The 22,034-nt window shown below is 46.2% G+C and overlaps 2 protein-coding genes across 5 annotated transcripts in view; both read right to left on the bottom strand.

The window, feature by feature from the left end:
- CABIN1 (calcineurin binding protein 1) overlaps nt 1-15,050 on the bottom strand; it is a 135,636-nt gene extending 120,586 nt beyond the window's left edge. For 2 of the 3 annotated variants that reach the window (XM_077160200.1, XM_077160198.1), the window contains exons 1-2: nt 14,980-15,050; nt 383-459 (exon numbers count right to left, since the gene is read on the bottom strand). In XM_077160200.1, the coding sequence (XP_077016315.1) occupies nt 383-385 (3 nt within the window). In that variant the 5' untranslated portion in view covers nt 386-459; nt 14,980-15,050. The other variant, XM_077160199.1, reaches the window with a different exon arrangement.
- Nucleotides 15,051-18,712: 3,662 nt separating this feature from the next.
- DDT (D-dopachrome tautomerase) lies at nt 18,713-21,450 on the bottom strand. Of its 2 annotated transcripts, none has more exons than XM_077160202.1 (3): nt 21,240-21,450; nt 20,841-21,016; nt 18,713-18,914 (listed from the first exon to the last, which is right to left on the bottom strand). In XM_077160202.1, the coding sequence occupies exons 1-3, from the start codon at nt 21,345-21,347 to the stop codon at nt 18,890-18,892; spliced, it is 309 nt and encodes a 102-aa protein (XP_077016317.1). In that variant the 5' UTR covers nt 21,348-21,450; the 3' UTR covers nt 18,713-18,889. The 2 variants fall into 2 exon arrangements, with proteins under 2 accessions (XP_077016317.1, XP_077016316.1); XM_077160201.1 differs by having other exon boundaries at nt 18,713-18,951; nt 21,240-21,438.
- Nucleotides 21,451-22,034: the final 584 nt, after the last annotated feature.

A 22,034-nucleotide genomic window follows, 5' to 3' on the forward strand; every position in this document is an offset into this window, starting at 1 on the left:
ATCTGGGACGTGCACAAGTGATCATCCAGGGAAAAAGACGAAGACCAGTGTGTGTCTAGGGAAACTGTGCCAGTCTCCTGGGGAGCATGCTGTGGTCAGTGTCCACTGCAAAAGGAACAGGAGCTGGAGACACCGCAGCAACGGCCTGACACCGCAGAAAACCCAGGCATCTGAATGCCAAACTCTAGGAAAAGGCGTTCGCCTTCTGCCTTTTTAGCAAGTCACTCCACCAGAAGGTGAAGCATCCCCACCCTCGAGCATGCCGACCACCCTCCAGGAGGAAGGCTGCTCATGTTGAGCACCAGGAAAGCACCTCTCAGCCCCAGAGAAAAACCACAAGAGAATACTCCTGCCAGCAAAGCCGCCGAGTGTAAGTCCTTACCATACTCAGACAGATGCGTGCTGTCGTCGGACATCACTTCCTAGCGCTGCCCAGGGCTGCACCAGTGCATGCGTCTCCTGGAGAAGAGGCAGGACAATCTGAGAGTCGGCCCCTAGAAGAGCCAGGCAGGCAGGGGAGCCCAGCTAGGACAGCCGGATGGCCTGTCACCCAGGGAGGCCCCTTGGTCCCTTGGCCGTGCCTCCTGCCCTTGCCGGGCAAGGCACCTGGAGCCAGGGACACGGGGAAAATTGAGGCCAACCCTGCCTCCAGGGCTCACTGCTGAGCAGAGGTCAGGACCTATAAAGAATCGATTATTTCAAAAGCTGAATGGAATAGACACACAGGCAACATCTAAGGGCAGAACAGGATTCTCCTGCAGGGACTGCGGGTGGATAAAGGAGGAAGCCCTTGCATCAAGCCTTTGGAGTAAACCGCATTGCCTGGAGGATGGGGAAGTAAAGCAGTGGAAAGTGTGGCGCAGTGGGGAAACAAGAAAACAGGGCATTTCACCCCACGACTGGCTTTGGATAGGGATGTGCATGGAAGATGGCAGGGTGGTTTAGGGGGACCGCAGAGGGCCACAGGAGGGCCAGGGAACCTGAGGTTCACTCTGTATGCACCAGAAGCCACGGTGGGCTTTGGGGAGTACAAAACACTTCACTCTATGTTTTAGAAATACCATGGGAGGAAAAGAATAGAGGTCACCAAACCAGTCTGAAGGCTGCAGAAGGGGACAGGACTGGCAAGGCAGTAGACAAACTGGCACCCTCCTACACTACTGGGGGGAAGGTAAAAGGGTATAGCCGTGTGGAAGCTGCTGTGGTAGGTGCCCCAAAACTTAGGTGTTGAGTTACCATATGACCCCGGCAATCCCACCCGGAGGTATATGCCCAGGTGAAAAGACAACAGCCGACCACCCAGAAGTGTCAACAGCAGCATTATTCATAATTTCCAGATAGCAGAAACAACCCAAATTTCCATCAATAAAACGTGGTCTAGCCAAATAGGATGTTCTTCAGCCATAAAAGAGACTGAAGTTCTCAAAGAGGCATGACATGGATGGACCTGTGTGGTAGTTAGAGTCAGTTGTCAGTTTGGCCAGGTGAATGTGATTAGTTCTGTTGCTGTGGGCAAGAGCCAATGGTACGTGAACCTCATCTGTTGCTCATTACATCTGCAGTGGGCTAGGAGGCCTGCCTGCTGCAATGAATGATGTTTAACTTAATTGGCTGGTGCTTAAATGAGAGAGTTCAATGTAGCACAGCCTAAGCAGCTAGGCATTCCTTATCTCAGCACTCGCAGCTCAGCCCAGGCCTTTGGAGATGCAGAAAGAAGTCACCCCAGGGAAAGTTGTTGGAATCCAGGGGCCTGGAGAGAAGGCCAGGAGAGACCATCCTGTGCCTACCCACGTTAAGAAAGAACCTCCGTGGAAAGTTAGCTGTCTTTCCTGTGAAGAACTAAGAAAATAAATCCCCTTTTATTAAAAGCCAATCCGTCCCTGGTGTGCTGCATTCCGGCAGCTAGCAAACTAGAACAACCTGGAAGCCGAGATGCTAAGTGAAAGAAGCCAGACATGAAAAGGCCACATATTGAATGGTCCCATTTACATGGAATGGGCAGAAGAGGCAAACCCATAGGCAGAAAGCAGGTTCCTAGTTGCCAGGGGCTGAAGGCTGGGGAGACGGCAAGTGTCTCCTAATGGATAGAGGGCTCTTTCTGGGGTTATGAAAATGGTCTAGATTAATTGTGGTGATGGGAGAATGGACTCAGTGAATATGGTAAAAGCCACTGAATTGTAGGCTTTAAATGGATAAATTATATCACAGAGCTGCTATTAATAAAAAAAGAAAGAAAAGATGAGGGCACTGGCAGAGGGAAGCAGCCTGGGATAGAGACCTGCGCCTGGGAGGAGGCAGTGGGCTTCTAGAGGACCCCTGGGCTCCCGGCCTGTAGGGCACCAAGGGAAGGGGCACTAATGAGCGCAGGAGGGCAGGCAACACAGGACACACGCGGCTGCACTTTCGTAAATCCCTGGTTTCTGACTCAGCTCTGAAAGAGTTAACAGACAACTACACAACCAGCTTCTTATCTAACTCCAAAGGAACTAGAGCAGAGCTGCAAACTTCCTGGGACAAAAACTACTGCCTCAAACCATAAAAGGGTGAAAAATCCTGGGCCCAAAGCAAATTCCTGGTTAATGATAGGAAGCACAGGGTCGTAAATAGTGTTAAACATCTGCCAGAGACAAAGTTCAGGTATGTGACAACAAACCAAGAATTCCGCTAGCTATTTCTCCTCCTGGAACAAAGAAGACACCTAGTATTCAAAGGTTACTATGGAAACCTGCCAGTGGTAAAACTTTCCTATAAAACAAGCTGGCCCATTCCACTCAGTGCCTGCTCCTCCCTTGGGCATGTCCTCGTTAATCTCTTTAATGTTTTCTCTCTCTCCTTCTCTTTAATAAACTTTACTACTTATTCCCACTGGGCCTCTCATCTCTGAATTCCTTTAGCGGCAAGACACCCCCAAACCTGGATCGGGGCTCAGCTGACACCACTGCCAGCCAGGCCCGGGTTACACTTTTTTTTTTTTTAACATGGGTAGGCACTAGGAATCGAACCCGGGTCTCTGGCATGGCAGGCAAGAACTCTGCCACTGCGCTGTCATGGCCCACCACCACCACCACCCCCTGGTTACACTTTTATAATGTAGGCTGCCTGCCACACTGCCACTAGTGCTCACAGCAGGGCTGGCCAGCACTGCTTCCCCAGAGCCTCTGTGCTCTCCAAGGGTTCTGGCAACAAGGGAAGTATGGTCTTTTTCACAGACAAGGAAGGTTGGAACAGCCTGAGCTGACATCACCTTTATCTCCTGGGCTCTACATTTGGGAGGAAAAGAAAAAAAAGAATGCTGCTCATTTAAAAGTTCAGAAACAACCACTTTACCATAAAGAGTGATAGATGATGGATGGCCAACACACAATCAATACACAACAAAAACAAAAAGATAAGAGAAAACTAGGAACTATATGGCACTTGAAAACCCTGCATATGGAAACCAACAGAGAGTTTCCAGTTCGGATGAAAGTTGCCCATGTTTCCGAAGTACAGTGATGAGGCTTCCTAAGACATCTGACAACTGGGTCCACCCCTGAGGAAGGCCAGCAGCCCTAGGCCCCAGGGAGTAGGAAAACGTACCCAGGGGAGGGGAGGGGAGCATCGTCAGCCTGCCCTTTCCAGCAGGTCTCTTGCTAACGCACTGGGTCAAAGGGCTCACAGAGGGGGTCAGTGGCAGGCCCTCCAGCCCATCACAGGTCCCAGCCTCTGCCAAATCTCTACCTTCACCTGCAGGACGTACCAGGACAGCCACCAGGCGATTTTTCTCTAGCTGTCCTACCTGGGCTCAGGGTGTGGGAGCAACAAAGGAAAAGGCACAGGGAAAGTTCCGAGTGTGGCCAGCTCTGCCTCGGAAGCCTCAGTTCTCTTGTGCACAGAAAAAAGGCAAAGAATTTCCAGGAAGATGGCAGAGCGGAGTGGACCGAGTTCACTCCGTTCCATGAAACATGACAGGACAGGGAGAAAATGACTTGGGCTGTGGTCCTGGGGTGTAAGTAAACAGAGAGGGTCTCTAGGGAGTTTGGGAGAAGGGAGAGGTGGAAGGATGAGGAAGGGAAAGTGGGGTGGGTTGATCCGCAGCGATCCTTACCAGGGGTGGGCTGCGGCAGAAGGGAACCCACTAGCCCTCTGCTTCAGTCTGCCTCAGCTGCTGGCTGCAGAGACCTGTCTATGCAGGTCTGTAGTCAACAGCACCCACCAGGAGCCCCAAGACAGACCCGACTGTCCACAGTGGGGCCAAGCTGCAGGGTCAGCTATGGGAATTAGCCGCCCCAGGTGCTGTGTCTGGCAGAGCCGAGGGTTGCAGGTTGGCTCATTCCCCAGGCACTGGTAGGCTCCCCATGCGGCCGCCACAGGCCACAAGCAACTCGCCCTGCCGGGCATGCCGGCTTCTCCCCACTGCAGTCCAGGGAGAGCAGACCTGAGTGAGGAGCAGCCTCGGGCTGCCATCTGCCGGAGAGAAGGGGAAGTATAGGCAAGCAGACTCCTGATCTCCCTAGGTTATTTTGTTCCTAACATGTTTTTTTCCATTTTAATATAGTTTTTATTTATTTATTTAGTAGTAGTAGTATTACTGTTATGTTATTTTTTCATTTTTATTCATATCTATATTTTATATATTTACATTTTATTCTTTATTTTTATTTCTAATTATATATATTTAATATTACTTTTGTTGTATTCATTTGCTTAATTTTTTTCTTTATTTTTATTATTATTATTACTTTTTTTTTCTTAAATTTTCTCTGCCTTTGGTCAGCACCAGTCTGAGGTCATTCCCAATATACCTTGGGGTGTCTCCTTCTGATTTTGTGGTATACTATGGCTGAGGTGTGTTTGTTTTTGGTGGCAGTGGTGGTTGCTGCATTCATATTTTTATTGTGTTCTAATTTTATTTTATTTTTATTATTATTATTTCTTTTTAGGGGGTGCATGTGCCAGGAATCGAGCCCAGGTCTCCTGTGTTGTGGGCAGACGTTCTACCACTGAAGTACCCGTACACCCCAGCCCAGCTTCTAGTAGACCCTCAAGTTGAACTGTATCCCCTACATGAGATCTAGGCCTTGGTTTGGCGGGGAACAACCAAGCACAAAAGGAAACATTCTATGCAAAACCAAGTAAATACAAAACTTAGATGAGTGAAGAAAACCAACATACAAAATAACATTATTAAGATAATCAAATGTCCCGAACACAGAAGAAAATCACAAAAGAAAAAAAGAAAAAAATTACACACAAAAAAAGAAAATCACAAAATCACAGAAGAAAATCACAAAGCATTTCTACAAGCAGAAATGGTCCAACCAAACAACCAAGTCAAATTCCAAAGGAGACACAGAATAGGGAACAACCACTCAAGGTTATATAAGACACTAGAAAAGCATAAAGAAGAATTCAAGAGATTAAATAGAAAAATGGCAACTCTCACACAAATGAAAGATACAGTTGACCAAATCAGAAATATACTAGATACACATGATAGCAGACTTGAAGAGTCAAAAGGAAGAATAAGTTAACTAGAAGACTAAACAGTTGAACTAGAATACACAAAACAACAAATTGCAAGAAAGATGGAAAAAAATGGAACTGGACCTCAGGGAAATGATACACAAGAGATACACAAATATAAGAATCACTGGCGACCCAGAAGAAGAGAAAAGGGCTGGGAAAGTTATTTGAAGATATATTTGGGGAAAACTTCCCAACCCTCATAGAAGACATAAATATGCAAACCAAAGAGGTTCAATGAACTCCAAACAGAATAAATCCAAAAAGGCCCACTCCAAGGCATATACTAATCAAACTGTCAAATGTTGAAGAGAAACAGAAAGTCTTGAAAGCAGCACGAGAAAAGCGATAAAAATCAAGGGAAATATAAGATTGACTTCAGACTCCTCAACAGGCACCATGGAAGCAAGAGGGTAGTGGTATGTTATATTTAAGATCCTGAAAAGAAAGGTTTTCAGCCAAGAGGTCTTTATCCAGCCAAATTATCCTTCAAAACTGAGGGAGAGATTAAAATCTTCAGGAACAAACAAAGACTGAGAAAACTTATCAACAAGAGACCTGCTCTAAAAGAAATCTTAAAGGGAGTCCTGTCAGCTGGAAAAATAGGACAGGAGAGGGAGGTCTAGAGGAGGTCACAGAACTGAAGAGTACCAGTAATGATAACTTAAAGGATAAAAAGAGAGAGACGGAAAGAATATATAGATCTGACAAATAAAAACTAAAGGATAAGACGGTAAATTCAAGAACTCCCTTTACAGTAATTACTTTCAATGTTAATGGACTAAACTCACCAATTAAAATACACAGACTGGCACAATGAATTAAAATATATATAACCCATCTACCTGCTGTTGACAAGAGACTCATCTCAGACCCAAGGACATAATTGGATTGGAAGTGAAAGGATGGAAAAAAATCTACTATACAAGTTGTAACCAAACGAAAGCAGTAGCTGCACTAATATCAGACAAAACAGACTTTAAATGTAAAGACGTCATAAGAGACAAAGGACACTAAACATTATTGAAAGGGACAATTCACCAAGTGGAAATATCAATCATAAATGTTTACGCTTCCAAGCAAGGAGCTTCAAACTACATGAGGCAAACACTGGCAAAACTGAAGGGAGCCGTAGATGTTTCAACAATAATAGTGGGAAACTTCAATACATCACTCTCCTCTATAAATAGAACAACCAGACAGAATAAATAGAGAACTTAAACAATGGGATAAATTAATTAGACCTAACAAACATACATAGACCATATACTACAAAATACCAGGATATACATTCTTCTCTAGTGCACATGGAATGTTCTCCAGGAAAGATCATATGCTGGGACACAAACTGAGTCTTTATAAACTTAATAAGATTGAAATGATCTAAAGCACTTTCTCTGACCACAATGGAATGAAGCTGAAAATTAATAATCACCAAAGAATCAGGGCTTTCAAAAATGTATGGGGAGTAAATATTCGGAGATTAAACAACACACTCTTAAAGAATCAGTGGGTCAAGGATGAAATTTCTGGAGAAATCAGTAAATATCTGGAGATAAATGATAAATTAATGATAATTGCACTAATTAGATGCCTATATTAAAAAACAAGAGGAAAATTTGAAGATTTAACTGCTAACCTGGAGAATGTAGAGAATTTACAGAAAGAACAGCAAATAACCGCAAAGCAAATAAAAGAAGAAAAATAACAAAGAAAAGCAGAAATAATGAAACAGGAGAATAATAAAACAATAGTAAGAATCAAGAAAACGAAAAGTTCATTCTTTGAGAAAATCAATAAAATTGACTGACCTCTAGCTAGACTAACAAATTAAAAAAGAGAGAGGACACAAATAAAATCAGAAATGAGAGGGGGTGGTTACCACAGATCCTGAAGAAATTCTAAAAATCACAAGAGAACATTATGAATAACTATATACTAACAAACTAGACAATTTAGATGAAATGGACAAATTCCTAGATATGTACAAACCATGTATACTGTCTCAAGAAGAAATGGAAGATCTCAACAAACCAATTACAAGTGAAGAGATTCAGTCATCCAAAACCTTATCACAAAGAAAAGCCCAGGACCATATGGCTTTACAGGGAAATTTTATTAAATATTCCAAAAAGAACTAACCCCAATCCTGCTCAAACTCTTCCAAAAAAATTGAGCAAAACTGAACGCTACCTAACTCATTTTATGAAGATAACATCACCCTAATACCAAAATTGGATAAAGACACTACAAAAAAGGAACACTACAGCCCAATCTCCCTAATAACACAGATGCAAAAATTCTTAACAAAATACTAGCAAATCGAATTCAATGCCACATTAAAATAATTATATATCATAATCAAGTGGAATTCATACCAGGAATACAAAGGTGGTTCAACACAAGAAAATTAATCAATGCAATACAGCACATTAACAAATCGAAAGGGAAAAAACACATGATCATATTGATCATGTGCTGGTTTGAAAGGATGTATGTACCCTAGAAAAGCCATGTTTTGTGTGTGTGGTTTTTTTTTTTTTTTGCTTTTTTTAAAATTTATAAATTAATTTTTAAATTAAAAAATATATATGACAAGAAAGAAACACAAACATTCTTAACATATGATCATTCTGTTCTACATATATAATCAGTAATTCACAATATCATCACATAGTAAAAGCCATGTTTTTAATCCTAATCCCATTTTGTAAAGACATCTGTTTCTTCTAATCCCTATTCAGCATTGTATGTTTGAAACTGTAATTAGATCATCCCCCTGGAAACGTGATTTAATCAAGAGTGGTTGTTAGGCTGGGTTAGTTGGAGGCGTGTCTCTACCCATTTGGGTGGGTCTTGATTAGTTTACTGGAATCCTATAAAAGAGAACAATAAGAGAGAAAGCCAGGAGATTCTGAGAAAGCAGAGAATGACATAGCCTCAAGAAGCAGAGAGTCTACCAGCCAGCAACCTTTGGAAATGAAGAAGAAAAATGCCTTCCAGGGAGCTCATAAAGGGAAGCCAGGAGAGAAAGCTAGCAGATGATGCTGTGTTTGCCATGTGCCCTTCTAGCTGAGAGAGATGCTCTATGTTCGCCATGTGCCTTCTCACTTGAGAGAGAAACCCTGAACATCAGGGCCTTCTTGAACCAAGGTTTCTTTCTATGGATGCCTTTAATTGGATATTTCTATAGATTTGTTTTAATTGGGACATTTTCTCAGCCTTAGAACTGTAAACTAGCAATTTATTAAATTCCCCTTTTAAAAAGTCATTCCGATCCTGGTATATTGCATTCTGGCAGCTAGCAAACTAGAACAATGCTGAAAAAGATTCAACAAAATCCAGCATCCTTTCCTGACAAAAATACTTCAAAAGATAGGACTCAAAGCAAACTTTCTCAATATCATAAAGGGTATATATAAAAAACCCATAGCCAGCATCATACTTAATGGTGAGAGACTGAAAACATTCCCTCTAAGATCAGGAATGAAACAAGGATGCCCACTGTCACCACTATTATTCAACACTGCACTAGAAGTCCTAGCTGGAGTGATTAGATAGGAGAAAAAAATAAAAGGCATCCAAACAGGAAAAGAAGAAGTAAAACTTTCATTATTTGCAGATGACATGACCCTATTCTTAGAAAACCCTGAGAAATCTACTGCAAAGCTATTTGAACTAATAAACAAATTCAGCAAAGCAGCAGGATATAAGATTAATGTATAAAAATCAGTAATGTTTCTATACACAAGCAATGACCTAACTGAGGAGACAAGGAAAAAATCCCATTCAAAATAGTGACCAAAAGAATCAGGTATCTAGGGATAAGCCTCATCAGGGATGTCAAGGACTTGTAAACAAAAAAAATATTTTTAAAAAAAAACTGCTAAAAGAAATTTAAAAATGACCTAAATAGATGGATCTATAAATACCCATCAAAATCCCAACAACCTACTCTGAAGAATTGGAAAAGCTAGTTATCAAATTTACTTGAAAGGGAAAGAGACCCTGAATAGCTAAAGATATCTTAAACAAAGAAGAGTGAAATGGGAGGACTATCACTTCCTGACTTTATAGCGTACTATAAAGCCACAGTGGCCAAAATAGCATGGTACTAGCACAAAGATAGATATATCAACCAATGGAATGGAATTAAGAGTATGGCAATAGACCACCAATCTACGGACAACTGATATTCAATAAACCCCCAAATACACTAAACTGGGACACAATAAATGGGCATGGGAAAATTGGAAAACAATAGCTCAAAAAATGAAAGAGGACCCCTTTCATTTTTAAACCCTATAGAAAAATTGATTCAAAATGGATTAAAGACCTAAATGTAAGAGCCAGTACCAGAAAACTTCTAGAATAAAATGCAAGGAAACATCCTCAAGATCTGGTAATAGAAGATATAAGTAGCTTCATATACTTTATACCTAAAGCACAAGCAACAAAAGAAAAAAATAGACAAGTCGGAATTCCTTAAGATCAAGACCTTCTGTGCCTCAAAGGACTTTTCAAAAAGGTGAAGAGGCAACCAACTCAATGGGAGAAAATATTTGGAAATCACGTATCAGATAAGGTTTGATATCCTGTACACATAAAGAAATCATACAACTCAACAAAAAAGAACAAAAAAGCCAAATTATAAAATGGACTAAAGATATGAATAGATACTTTTCTGAAGAGCAAATACCAATGATTAAAGAGCACATGAAGAGATGCTCATTTTCATTGGCTATAAGGGAAATGCAAATTAAGACGACAATGAGGTATCATCTCACACCCTTAAGAATGGCTGATATTTAACAAACAGAAAACTACAGATATCGGAGAGGATGTGGAGAAATTCGAACACTTATCCACTGTTGGTGGGATTGCATAATGGTACAGCACTAAGGAAGACAGTTTGGCAATTCCTCAGACAAGTAAATATTGAATTGCCCTATGACCCGGCAATAACAATACTTGGTATATAACCAGAAGAAGCACTATTCACGATTGCCAAAAGATGGAGACAATTCAAATGCTCATCAACAGATGAGTGGATAAAGAAAATGTGGTATATACATATGATGGAATATTATGCAGCAGTAAGAAAATGAGGTCCTGAAGCACATGACAATATGGATGAACCTTGAGGACATAATGCTGAGGGAAGTAAGTCAGACACAAAAGGACAGATACTGTATGGTTTCACTATAATGACTCTGATAAAGGTAATCTCAGAGGTTACACCATAGAATATAGCAGACGTAGAGGTACAATAAAGCTAGAGATGGAGGAAAGGCTACCCAGAGGTCGAAATGAAATGCAAGGAAATCGATAGAAGTGACAGTAACTAATTAGAGGGTTTATAAGTAACATTGCCATATTGAAGGTGAACATGATTGAAAGGGGATGTATAGTGCCATGTATCCCACTGATTAAATCTACAATTATAAATAAGTTCTTGCAAGAACTACTTCACAGGTTTGATAGTGGACAAAGTCAATAGTAGAGGGATACAAGGCGGAAAACTAAAAATGCACGCTACGGCCTACAGTTAACAGGAAGACATCAACAGTACCACAGAATTACCAGGGGCAGCTAATTTTTACGGAGGAACAAGTGGTCTAGGCTCATTCTAGGATTTCTGGCCCACGTTGCCAGGAAGGTCTGCACCCCTGGGAGTCATGTCCCATGCAGACAGGGGAAGGGCGGTGAGTTTGCTTATTGTGTTGGCTGAAGAGAGAGGCCACATCTGAGCAACAAAAGAGGCTCTCTTGGGGGTGACTCTTAGGCCTAATTTCAACTAAAGCCCTGGATTTTGAGGCTTGCTGTTGCGAAAATTGTTTCTGTTGGGGAGAAGCTAAGACCACCCATAACGAGGCCTAACGGTTGCTTCCCAAAAGCCTCTTTGTTGCTCAGATGTGGCCTCTCTCTCTCTATGCCTAACTCTGCAAGGAAAATTGTTGCCTTCCTCCCTACGTGGTATACCAACATTCAGGGGTGACAAATCTCCCTGCCAACTGGGGTTTGACTCTTGGAGATAAATCTGGCCCTGGCACCATGGGATCAACGACGTCTTCCTGACCAAAATGGGGGAAAGGGGTATAGTAAAGCAGGGCATCAGTGGCCAAGAGAGATCAGGAGGGGTCAAGAGGCTGTTCTGGAAGCTGCTTTTATGCAAGCTTCAGTTAGATAGCAGTGATTGCCATGGTTTGCTAAACCCCAACCAACTTCACTCCTGTTGGCTCTTAAGAACACCTGGGACTCGAACTGAGACTCTATATAAAGGTTTCATGCACTAGGTTTGCCTTCCTGGGACATATAATTCCTGAGAGTTACTGGGTCAGATAAATCCTGCCTCTCCAAGATTATCAATTTATTTCATCCCTCTATCCTTTAGTGTCGACACCCCTTCTCAACATGAAAAATCAGAGCAGATATTCCCCAAAGATTCCTATAAATTGGGAGAAGGATTAAAGGAGAAGGAGAAGGTAGAGCAAGGAAAATGGGACTTGGCAAGCAAGTATGACTGCTGAATCACCATGTTGATGCTCCTTCTAGCCTCCAGTGTCTGGGAGCACTAGAGGGAAAGGTCTGAGATGGTGGAGTGGTGGCCCATGACAAACTCAGGGATCTGTTCTGAAACTACTAGTTGAAATGTGCTTTGAAAATTATTCCTCTTTTCTTTCTTTGCTTTGTTTGTTATATTACACACAAAAAAATTTTTTTTAAAGAATGGAAGCTCATTGAAAGGGCAGAGCAACTGAGTCACAAAATAAATGGTGTTAATATTGGATTTTAACTCACTTTATACACTTAATACCCATAGCCCCTAAAAACTCAAATAAACAGCAAATGCATAAATAATTGAGACAGAAGGGACAGCTCTTCTTACCATCAAATTTCAATGAATAAAAGCAGAAGGAACGAGGGAAATAGAGAATCACCATGAAGCAAACTTCACAGCAATAAATACACAACATTTATGTGTACATGAGATCCAAATGTTAAAGTTAGTGGGCTTAAGTTTGTGGAAAACCAGAATTTACTTCCTACCAAAGTATTTCCACTAAGGCAGAAATCCTGCAGACACCAACTTCAACAAGTAACTCCAGCAGTGAGACATGTTGCCATCATGAACCCCTTGAGATGAAACACCGAGAACAGAACATTGCATTTTGTGTTATTCTGTCCAAAAATGCACACCCTCATTCTACTCAAGAGAAAATATCAGACAAACCTAAGCCAAGGTAACGTTAGACAAAAACAACTATCAGTATTCTTTAAAAGCATCAAGGCCAAGAAAGAGAAGAAGAGACTGAGCACCCATTTCAGAGGACAGGAGATGAAACAGAAATAACAAAATACAACATGGGTTACTGGTTAAGATCCAGGAATAAAAAAAAGGAACACGAATGGGGAAACTGTTGAAATTTGAATTAGGGCTATCATTTTTAATAACAGTGTATCAGTGTTGGTTTCCTGTTCTTGACAACTGTACCCAGATGATGTAAGATGTTAGCATTATGGCAAGCAGGGTGAAGCACATAAAGGAACTCTTGTATTATTGTTGCAACTTCTCTTTAAGTCAAAAGTTAGTTGAAAATCAAAAGTTTTCAAATAAATAATCATTTGAGACTATTGACTGAGCATCTGTAAGAAATGTGAGGCCCGGACCATGTACACCAGGGACCCCAGAAATCCACTAAGAGGAGCTTACAAACCAAAAGCAAGTCCCTTTCCTCAACAGCCACTAACGTGCTCAGTTTCTCCAAGGAAACAGAGGCTGCATCGGGGTGAGGCCCTCACCTACAGGGACTGGCACCACGGGCTCCACCTCCAGGCCCACCGGCATCTACTCAGCCTTCCATCCTCTGCCACGACAAGGTCACCATCACAGAGGGGACGAAAGATAAATATTGGGTGCAAATGGCAAACCCTTCTGGCCCAGCTTGTTTGTAAAGGCCCTGACCAGGATCAGTATGGGGAGCCTCGTGTGCTACGTAGGAGCTAGTGAAGCTGCCCCAGCGGGGATTCTTGCCCACTCTCCCCAGCAAGCCCAGCCGAGGAGAAGAAAATGGAAGCAGAGAAAGAAGAATCGTTGTAGTCTGATGATGACATGGGCTTTGGTCTTTGGGACTAAACCCTTTGTGTCATGTGTTCAATAAAAAGTTGAACTCTTTAAAACTTAATTAATTAATAAGCAGCAGCTACCAAATGGAGAGGAGAAAGGAATTATCTGTTCGTTTCTTGGACTTCCAGTTCAGCAGCTGCATTTTCGCAGAGTAGCACATTCACAGGTTTAACCTAGCAGGTTCCCAATGGCCTTATAGAAGACATGATAAAGAACATTTCAGTTGGAGCACCTAACGCTGAGTGGTCTCCAACCCACATGGGGCACTGCCTGGCTGACTAGCTGACCTGGCATAAGATGCCCCTCTCTGGATGTGTTTCTTTTACCTTTTGAGGCTTTGGACCAGACCAGAGGTCTGCAAACTAACCCACCAGCTGTTCCTGTGCAGCCACCAGCACAGAATGGCTTTTACATTTCTAAATGGCAGACACGTGAATGACAGATGCAAATGATCTGACACTTTCATGCCCATAAATAAAATTGCACTGGGGCACAGCCACTCCTTTGGGTGGGTTATCTTTGGCTACTTCGAATGCTAGAATTGAGTAAACAGATTATGGCCTGCAAAGCCTAAAATATTTATTAGCTCGTCCTTTACAGCAAACTTTGCAGACCCCCGACCAGTGCAATTCTAAGGCCATTCCAGTCCTAACCCAGTTCTGGGTCCCAACAGAAGGAACCTTAGCTGCATGGAATTCGACCTTCCAGTTTCAGATGTAATATCATGAAGAGTTAAGTGGTTCCCCAAACTCAATGTGCCAACATCAGTGGGGCGTCAGGAATATGCTAGCCAGGGTATCCCCCACTCCATCCCCGGAAACCAGTGCAGCAAAACGGTCAAGATTTTCAGTCTGGAGTCAGGCTGGCCCATGGGTTGGCTAGGTGACCTTGGAAAGTCACTTCACCTCCCTCGGTCTCTGTTTCCAACCCTGGAAACGACATGAACAAACAGCACTCACCTCGGGGGGCTGCCGCAAAGTGAAGCGAAAGGATGCGGAGTAAAAGGTTAGCCTTTTGCAACCGCGGGACGCCGCCTCAATGGTGGGTCCTGCCGTCGTCCCTGGGACCCACTCCCGAGGCCGGAGGCCGGTCTAGGCACCCAGGGCGGCGGTGGAGAGCCAGAAAGAGGCCCCCGCGGCAGCCAGGAGGCCTGGACCCAAACTGGCTTCCCCGACTGCGGCACCGGGGCTGCCACAGGGACCCCACCCGCCCCACACACACACAGCGTCCCCACGGGTCTCGAGCCCATGCAGTCCACCCCTCCGGCTCGTGCTCCGGCCTCCTGGCCCCGCGGCGCCACGTTCCCAACCCGGGGCCACCCCCACAGCCGCAGTCCCGGGACTCACCCGGCGTCTCCACGGCAACGGCCCGATCGCCCGGACCCCCGCGCCGCCGGCCGCACGCCTGTCAACAAGGCTCGCTCCCATTGGCTCAGCGCCGGGCGCGCCAGCCAGTCAACGGGGTCGTACGCGGCGTGCGCCCGCCCGGCCGTGGAAGACGGGAACGCGCGCGTGTCCGCCCCCGGGCTGCCTTGTCGCTACAGTTGTAGAGTTCGGGGTCCGGGTTCCGAAAGGCTCCTGGGGCGCCGAGCTCAGTGTCCAGCCCGGGGCAGTCGGTGAATGATGGGGTGTATCGTCCTCACCACCTGGGGCAGGGGCTCCGGGGGCCGAGGGAATTGAGGGGCACGTCCGGGAGCCCCGGGGACGCGTTCACCCGTTCCGTGGCCCTTGCGAGTCCACGCGAGCAAGCAGATGACAGCGATGATTATAGTGGGGGTGATAGATTTAGGGTGGGGGTGGGGGGTAGTGAGACACCCGCTTAGGATAGGGAGCTGTAAAGAGGGATGAACACAAGGTTATATGCAAAAAAAAAAAAAAGAAAGAAAGAAAGAAAACCGGGTTGGATAATTAAAGGGAGAGCTGTGGGTTTGAGAGACAACTCCTTCACCTCTGGTGCCTTTCTATTGGTTTTGGGGTTGGACTTTAACATCCTTAGTGAATAGGTCACTTAGACGGGTTTATGTTGACTTGAAGATATGATATGCCCAACCAAGGCCTGTTGTACTTGGAGGGCCGGATGGGTGAAAATGGGTCACTTTGTTTGGAAGGTTTTATCTTTTCTTAAGATCCATAGCTCCTGTGGCTAGGGTGGCATTTGTGAAGGGGATGGTAACCGTGGTGAGTTGCTAGCTCAACTCCCAGCTCTGTTCCCACTGGTTGGGTCCCCAGTGTCAAGGATTGAGTATGGGTGATGGACTTCTTAAAATGGAGAATGCATGGGATTTAGAGACTTTACAGGGAGGGGGAATAAGTCTCTTAGACCAATCGTCTTTGATTTGAAGCCCCTAAGTCTTCCTAAGGCGCTTTTTTTTTTTTTTTTTTTTTTTTTGCCTGTCAGAGCAGAAATCCTTGCCTCTGAAAAATGCCTGACTTATCTCTGTGTTTTGAGGGTGTAGATAATAGAGCACATTATAGGGCACTTGATTTAGAATGTATTGTCTCAAAGCAGTGTTGGCATATTGTGCATTATTTTACAAAGGAAGAACCTGACAAAATTGGCTTAAGTCATACTTTTAGGAGCAGAAGAATCCCAACCAGTTACGCTCCCTTACACACTTCCAATTTATTACTCTTTCTAGTAGAGATAACCAACATCTTTAAAGGTCTATGGACAACTCTTGTTGCCTTTGAATTATGCCAATACCAAGAGGTTCTGTTTCAAGGAACAGATGAGGCCACTCTAGGATTAAGAGGCTTATTTCAGGAGTTCCTGGGAATTGATTTTTTGGGTTTTTTTTTCACAATGACTGCCTTTCTGTTAGTTTTGGCGGTGGACTTTAACATCTTTGGCAAATAGGTCACTCAGATGGGTTTATCTTAACTTGAAGATATACCCAACCAAGGCCTGTTGTACTTGGAGGGTGGGAGGGGTGAAAATGCAGATGGTCACTTTCTTTGGAAGGTTTTATCTTTTGACTTAAGGGCTATAACTTCTGGGCAGGGGTGTCACTTGTGAAGGGGATGATAACCCCAGTGTCAAAGAGCCTTTCCCCTTAGGTTGTGAATACTTCCTTGTTATGGGGTATTTCCCCAACTCCTTGCTGCATCCTTAACTTAGTCCAACCTGAATAACATGAACAAGGTGGTGGCTGCTTCTCTTCCTAAGTACTCCTCTTTAAGTACTACAACCTTCTACCTTCTACTACTACTACCTTAAGGTTATTGCTACTACCTTCAGTGTTTATTTCCTTTGAATTGAGCCTTTCTTAGATCATTTCCCAAAGTAAATGGTGCTCTGTGTCATAGATATTGTGCATTATTAAAGAAGGAAAAAAAAAAAGGCAGAGGAGGAACAGATAAGACTTGTTGTCTGGCCCTGATGAGGTGAGGGTTAAAATCCCATTTGGGGCATGGCAAACATTCATTCATGTTCAACCCACAGACATCCCCGGAGAGCTTCTGGGAAGCTGGAGACCCACAAAATGTGTTGGCAGAAGGAACGAATGCAGAAGCAATGTGGGCAGGGAGCCAAGTGAGGGGCACTCCAGGATCTGGCTTTTAATCGGTCAAGTACAGACACAGGCAAATTTCACTGGAAACTAAATGTATTAAACTATGTGAACCACTGTGGTAGTTTGGAGGCTATACATACCCCAGAAAAGGCCATGTTCTCTTCATCCATTCATGTGGGTACAGATCTGTTGTGGGTGGACCTTTTGATTAGGCTATTTTAGTTGCGGCCTACACCAGGGTGTGTCTTAATCCCCCTTCCTGGAGCCCTTTATGAGCAATGAAATTAAGAGAAACTCACAGAAAAAGCCCCAAAGAAGCTAAGGGAGGAAGCCACTGGAATCAGAAGCTGAAAGCAATAAAACTCGGAGGGAAGGACCAGCAGACGCCTGCCATGTGACAGGTGTCCCTGCGATTTGGCCCAACCGCTAAACTATCGGGGAACCTCTACTCCTCAGCTTCTCACTGCTTGCTAGACGACACTGCCGCACGTAGAAAAGGGGCTCGAGCCGGGGGGTCTGGGTCCAAGGTGCGCGCGCAGGAGACCTCGCTGCGGGTCTAAAGGACTGGAGGCCGAGCCAATTAAGGCATGAAGCGAGGTAGCTTTATTGTTGGTAGACGCTTATGCCAGGACCGCCAGTAGCTAAAGACCATGAGGCTCGGTGAGCCCTGGATTATATACAGTTTGAGGAGAGGCGGAGTTAGGGCATGGCCTCCAGGGGAGGGTAGCCAATCACACAGGGAGGACGGATGAGTGACTGTGACCATAGAGATGCTGTTCCTGAGTGTACCCGTAGCAGAGGATGTTGGGTAGGTGGAGGACTAAGGAGAAGACCAATAGGGTTAGAGAGACAAGGCTGCATCATCACTAGTCGCCGGTGAGGCCTGTAATTCAGAGGTCTAGAAGAACCGGACGTGCCAAAATGGCGAGGGAGGGAGAGAAAGAGACTAAGCTACCAGGCCAAGAATAAAATTATGCCACAGTCCCAAAGGTATCGTCCCGTTCTGCCTTATTTTGGACATTCTCACAGCCTAAGAACTGTAAATGTGTGAGCTAATACATCCCCATTGTAAAAGCATTTCCAGGTTTGGCATCCTGGGATATGGGTTTTACGAGGTGCACGGCTCCAGGGAAATCTCAGCCAAGAGTCAAGGAAGAAAGTGGCGCTCGGGAATGCTGAGGGAAAGGTTCCTGCAGCACACCCTTTCCAGCTCCCCTGTGGGCACAGCGTCCCGAGACCTACAGGAACTGCAGGAACTGCCCAGGCCACCCGAGGATGAGGACAGGAGCAACTGGTCAGCAGAGTTTGCAGGAAGGCCCAGGCTGGCCCAGCTGCCCGCCCCATCCCACCAGCCCTGCACGTGAGTGTGGGAAGATGGGGCTCCGGGCCAGACCTTGCCCCTAGGACTAGAGTAGCCCAAATGTATTAACACAGCAGCCCTGAAGACAGGAAACAGCCCACCTTTCAGTTTCTCCAAGGTCCCTTCCTCCTAAACCAACAGCAGCAAAAGGGTGGCCAGGGATACAGGGGAAGGTAGTAAAAGTTTTAAAACAGAAAAGCTTGAAAGATGACTCTTTCTTCATTTATTTGACACAGAGATGGGGAACTCTGTGAGGTAACAGGCACGCTATACAACAGGGCACCAGGAGCCAGTACCCCGAGGCCCACTCTGCCAGGAGGCCTCTCTGGAAGGGTTGACAGCTTCACAGAGGCCTTGAGTCCTGTCCGCGACAATCATAAGAAAGTCATGACCGTCCCCTTCTTGCCAATCTGCCAGGGATCCAGGGGGAAAAAGCGGATAATGATCCTTCAGATGGACAAAAAGAGATCATCAGCTCCCTGCTTAAGGCCTCATATTCCAAAATCCCTAGGCAGGCCAGTCCACAGTGGGCTCCCCAGCCAGCCCTCCTCAGCCCACCCCTGGAATGGCATTTTATCAGCCTTCCCTCACCCACCCACCCCCACCCCAGGAATGATCACTGACTCCCCACCCCCAAGGGGCCGTGGGCCTGGCAGGGCAAGTGGTTGCACGATGTCAGCATGGCCCACTTAGGGAAGAACCCAGCCTCCTGGTGAGTCCCATATGCCCTCTCTTCTGTTTCAGACTACAGGCAGCTGCAAAGACCCTGGGGGTGAGGGGGCACACACACCCTGCCTCAGCCACCCCTGTTTTCTCAAAGCCGAGCTCACACCAGACAGGGTAGCATGCCCACTAATGTTTTTGGAGTGAATGAATACTCCTCATTCACAGAGGTTAAGAGGAAGTTCCTGGGGAAGACCACCAGGGTTTGGGGTAGCCCAGCAGGAAAGAGGCGACTTGGCCTTGATATCTCCGTCTGTAAACTTGGCATGATGGAGGTCCCTATCTCATGGGGAAGGCCTGTGTGCCAGTTTGAATCTGTTGGGTACCCCAAAAAAGTCAGGTTCTTAAATCCTCATTTGATATTGTTGGATGAGATCTTTTTTATTAAGTTGTTTCCATGCCAATGTGGCCCACCCAACTGTGGGGGGTAACATGATTAGGTGGTTTCCATGGAGATGTGTCTCCACCCACTCAAGGTGGAGTTGCTTACTGGAGCCCTTTAAGAGGGAACCATTTTGGTAAAAGCTAGAGTGTTCACAGCCAGAGACCTTTGGAGATGAAGAAGGAAAACGCTCCTAGGGAAGCCTTATAAAATGAGGAATGAAAGCTATCAGAATTTGCATGTGCCTTTCCAGTTGATAGAGGAACTCTGAACATCATCTACCCTCTTAGGCCAAGGTACATTTCTCTGGATGCCTTAGTTTGGACATTTCTATTGCTTTGCCTTAATATGCATTTTCACAGCCTTAGAACTGTAAACTTGTAACCTAATAAAGTCCCTTTTTAAAAGCTCTTCCATTTCTGGTGCATCGCATTCCACCATCTTTTACAAACAGCCTGTAAGTATCAGATGAGATGACGCACATGAAGAACCTGAACCTGGAAAGCACTAGCTTGTTATGTACTGGGGTTAGAATTATTTTCTCCCTCCAGCCTGAGGGTATCTGAGCAACCACCAGCAGCAGCCACCAAAGGCTCTGCTCTGGACAGCACTTTCAAGCTTCTCACAGCCCTAGTTCCCCATAGGCACCATCTCCGCCCCAGGAGTATTTTTCATCCAGGAGGAAATTTTAACCCTGCCCCAGAATTCCTGATCTGGGACTTGTAGGGGTCTTTTAAGGATTCATCTAATCTACCCCCTGCCCCTCTATTCACAGATGAGGAAGCTGCAAACTGGAGATGGGCCCTGTCGGGATATGCTTGGGGTCCCCCAACTGAGCTGGCCCAGGACACCCAGGCCAGTGCTCTTTACACCACTCTGTGACCCTTCCCTGAGCCTCCACCTAGAACCTAATTGGGCAACAGGCCCAAAGGTCACAGCTCAAGACATACCCAGAATCCCGCCCCCATCACTAGTCTGGGGGAAAAAAGAAAATCTAGATTTTCTAAGATTTGGAGAGGCCTGAAGGCAGATGATTGCTTACTTTAGAGGAACATTCTGCCAAGGTGCAAAGATCAGTCCCATGTGACCCTAAAAGCCCCTGGAGAGTGGTCTGAGGGGCAGGTTGAGAAGCCCCAGGCACAGGTGACCCTGGGCAGATCAAGGCAGGCATTTAACCCCCGACTTTACGAGGGGCTCGGGGGCCAGTCCCTGCCGCCCCGCGCCTACGCACCGCTCCTGGTCCAGGGCCAGCTCCTTGGTGAGGCACTCGAAGAGCCGGGCGCTGTGGCCGCGGTTTTCCTCGGCCGTGCCCACCACGCCGATGGAGGAGACGAGCAGCTGCGCGCAGGGCTCCGTGGAACCGTTCACGGCCATGGCCAGGCCCGGCCGCACCGTCACGTTCACGCGCTGCGGGGACACGGGAGCTGCCCCTGAAGCTGGGGCCGGGGATCGGGGGGCAGGGGCAGGGGCGGGGATCCCAGGCCGGGTCCCTGGAAGTCAGGTCGGAGTCACGGCTAGGGAGGGCCACCCAGGGCGGATGTGGGGCAAGGGGCAGGGGGAGCGATAGGCGGGGTGGGGGCTCCCCGAGATGCGGACCGTGGGCCCCCCAACCTCCCCGCCCCCCGCTCACTTCCTCGGGTTTGCCCAGGATGGCGGCGGCGGCAGCGCAGAGCCGCTTCTCCAGCCCCGCGGGCACGAGGTTAGCGGGCAGGTTCGTGTCCAGCTCCAGGAACGGCATGTCGGGCAAAATAACGCGGAGTCTCGCCCGGTCGCGTCCCACGTGCGGAGCAGGGAGCAGGGGCGGGGCGCCAGGAAGCCCAGCTACTCATTGGCTGAGCGAGGACGCAGTGCCCGCTCCGATTGGCTACTCGGCCACACCCCCTGGTCTCTTACAGATAACCGTCACAGGCGCAGGCGCCGACTTCCGGATTACTGTAACCACGCCCGTTACGTTTAGCCCCACCCCCGAACCTGGCCCCGCCCACCACGACCCGGCCCCGCCGGCAGTAGGTTTTCCTTCTCCACCTGCGTTCTGGCGCTGCTGTCCTCTGGTCCTACCCTGTATTTGGATAGAGGTCTGAATCACACTAAAACACACACACACACACACACACACACACCTTCACCGAGTTCCACCCTGATAACCGCGGTCGCTAAGGCTAAAGGAGAATTTTCATGAATTGCCTCCATTTCAAAGTCAGGCAACTGCGCGTTAAATGTGGGAATCTGGGCTTTGGAGGGCTGCTGGGGACACTGCTGGCTCTCTGCATCCCTGCCTGGCCCCTCTGCCATCTGCATTTGGGCCGCTGGCAGCTTGCCTCTTAGTGAGTCCCCTTGCGACAAGGATGGGAGAGAGCCAGGCCCCAGCCAGAGTGCCAGCGATGTTTACCCTCTCCTGTGTTTCTGCAGCCAGATATAGTGTTAC

Source organism: Tamandua tetradactyla, chromosome 5 (genome assembly GCF_023851605.1).
Source record: "Tamandua tetradactyla isolate mTamTet1 chromosome 5, mTamTet1.pri, whole genome shotgun sequence".
NCBI classification, from domain to species: Eukaryota; Metazoa; Chordata; class Mammalia; order Pilosa; family Myrmecophagidae; genus Tamandua; species Tamandua tetradactyla.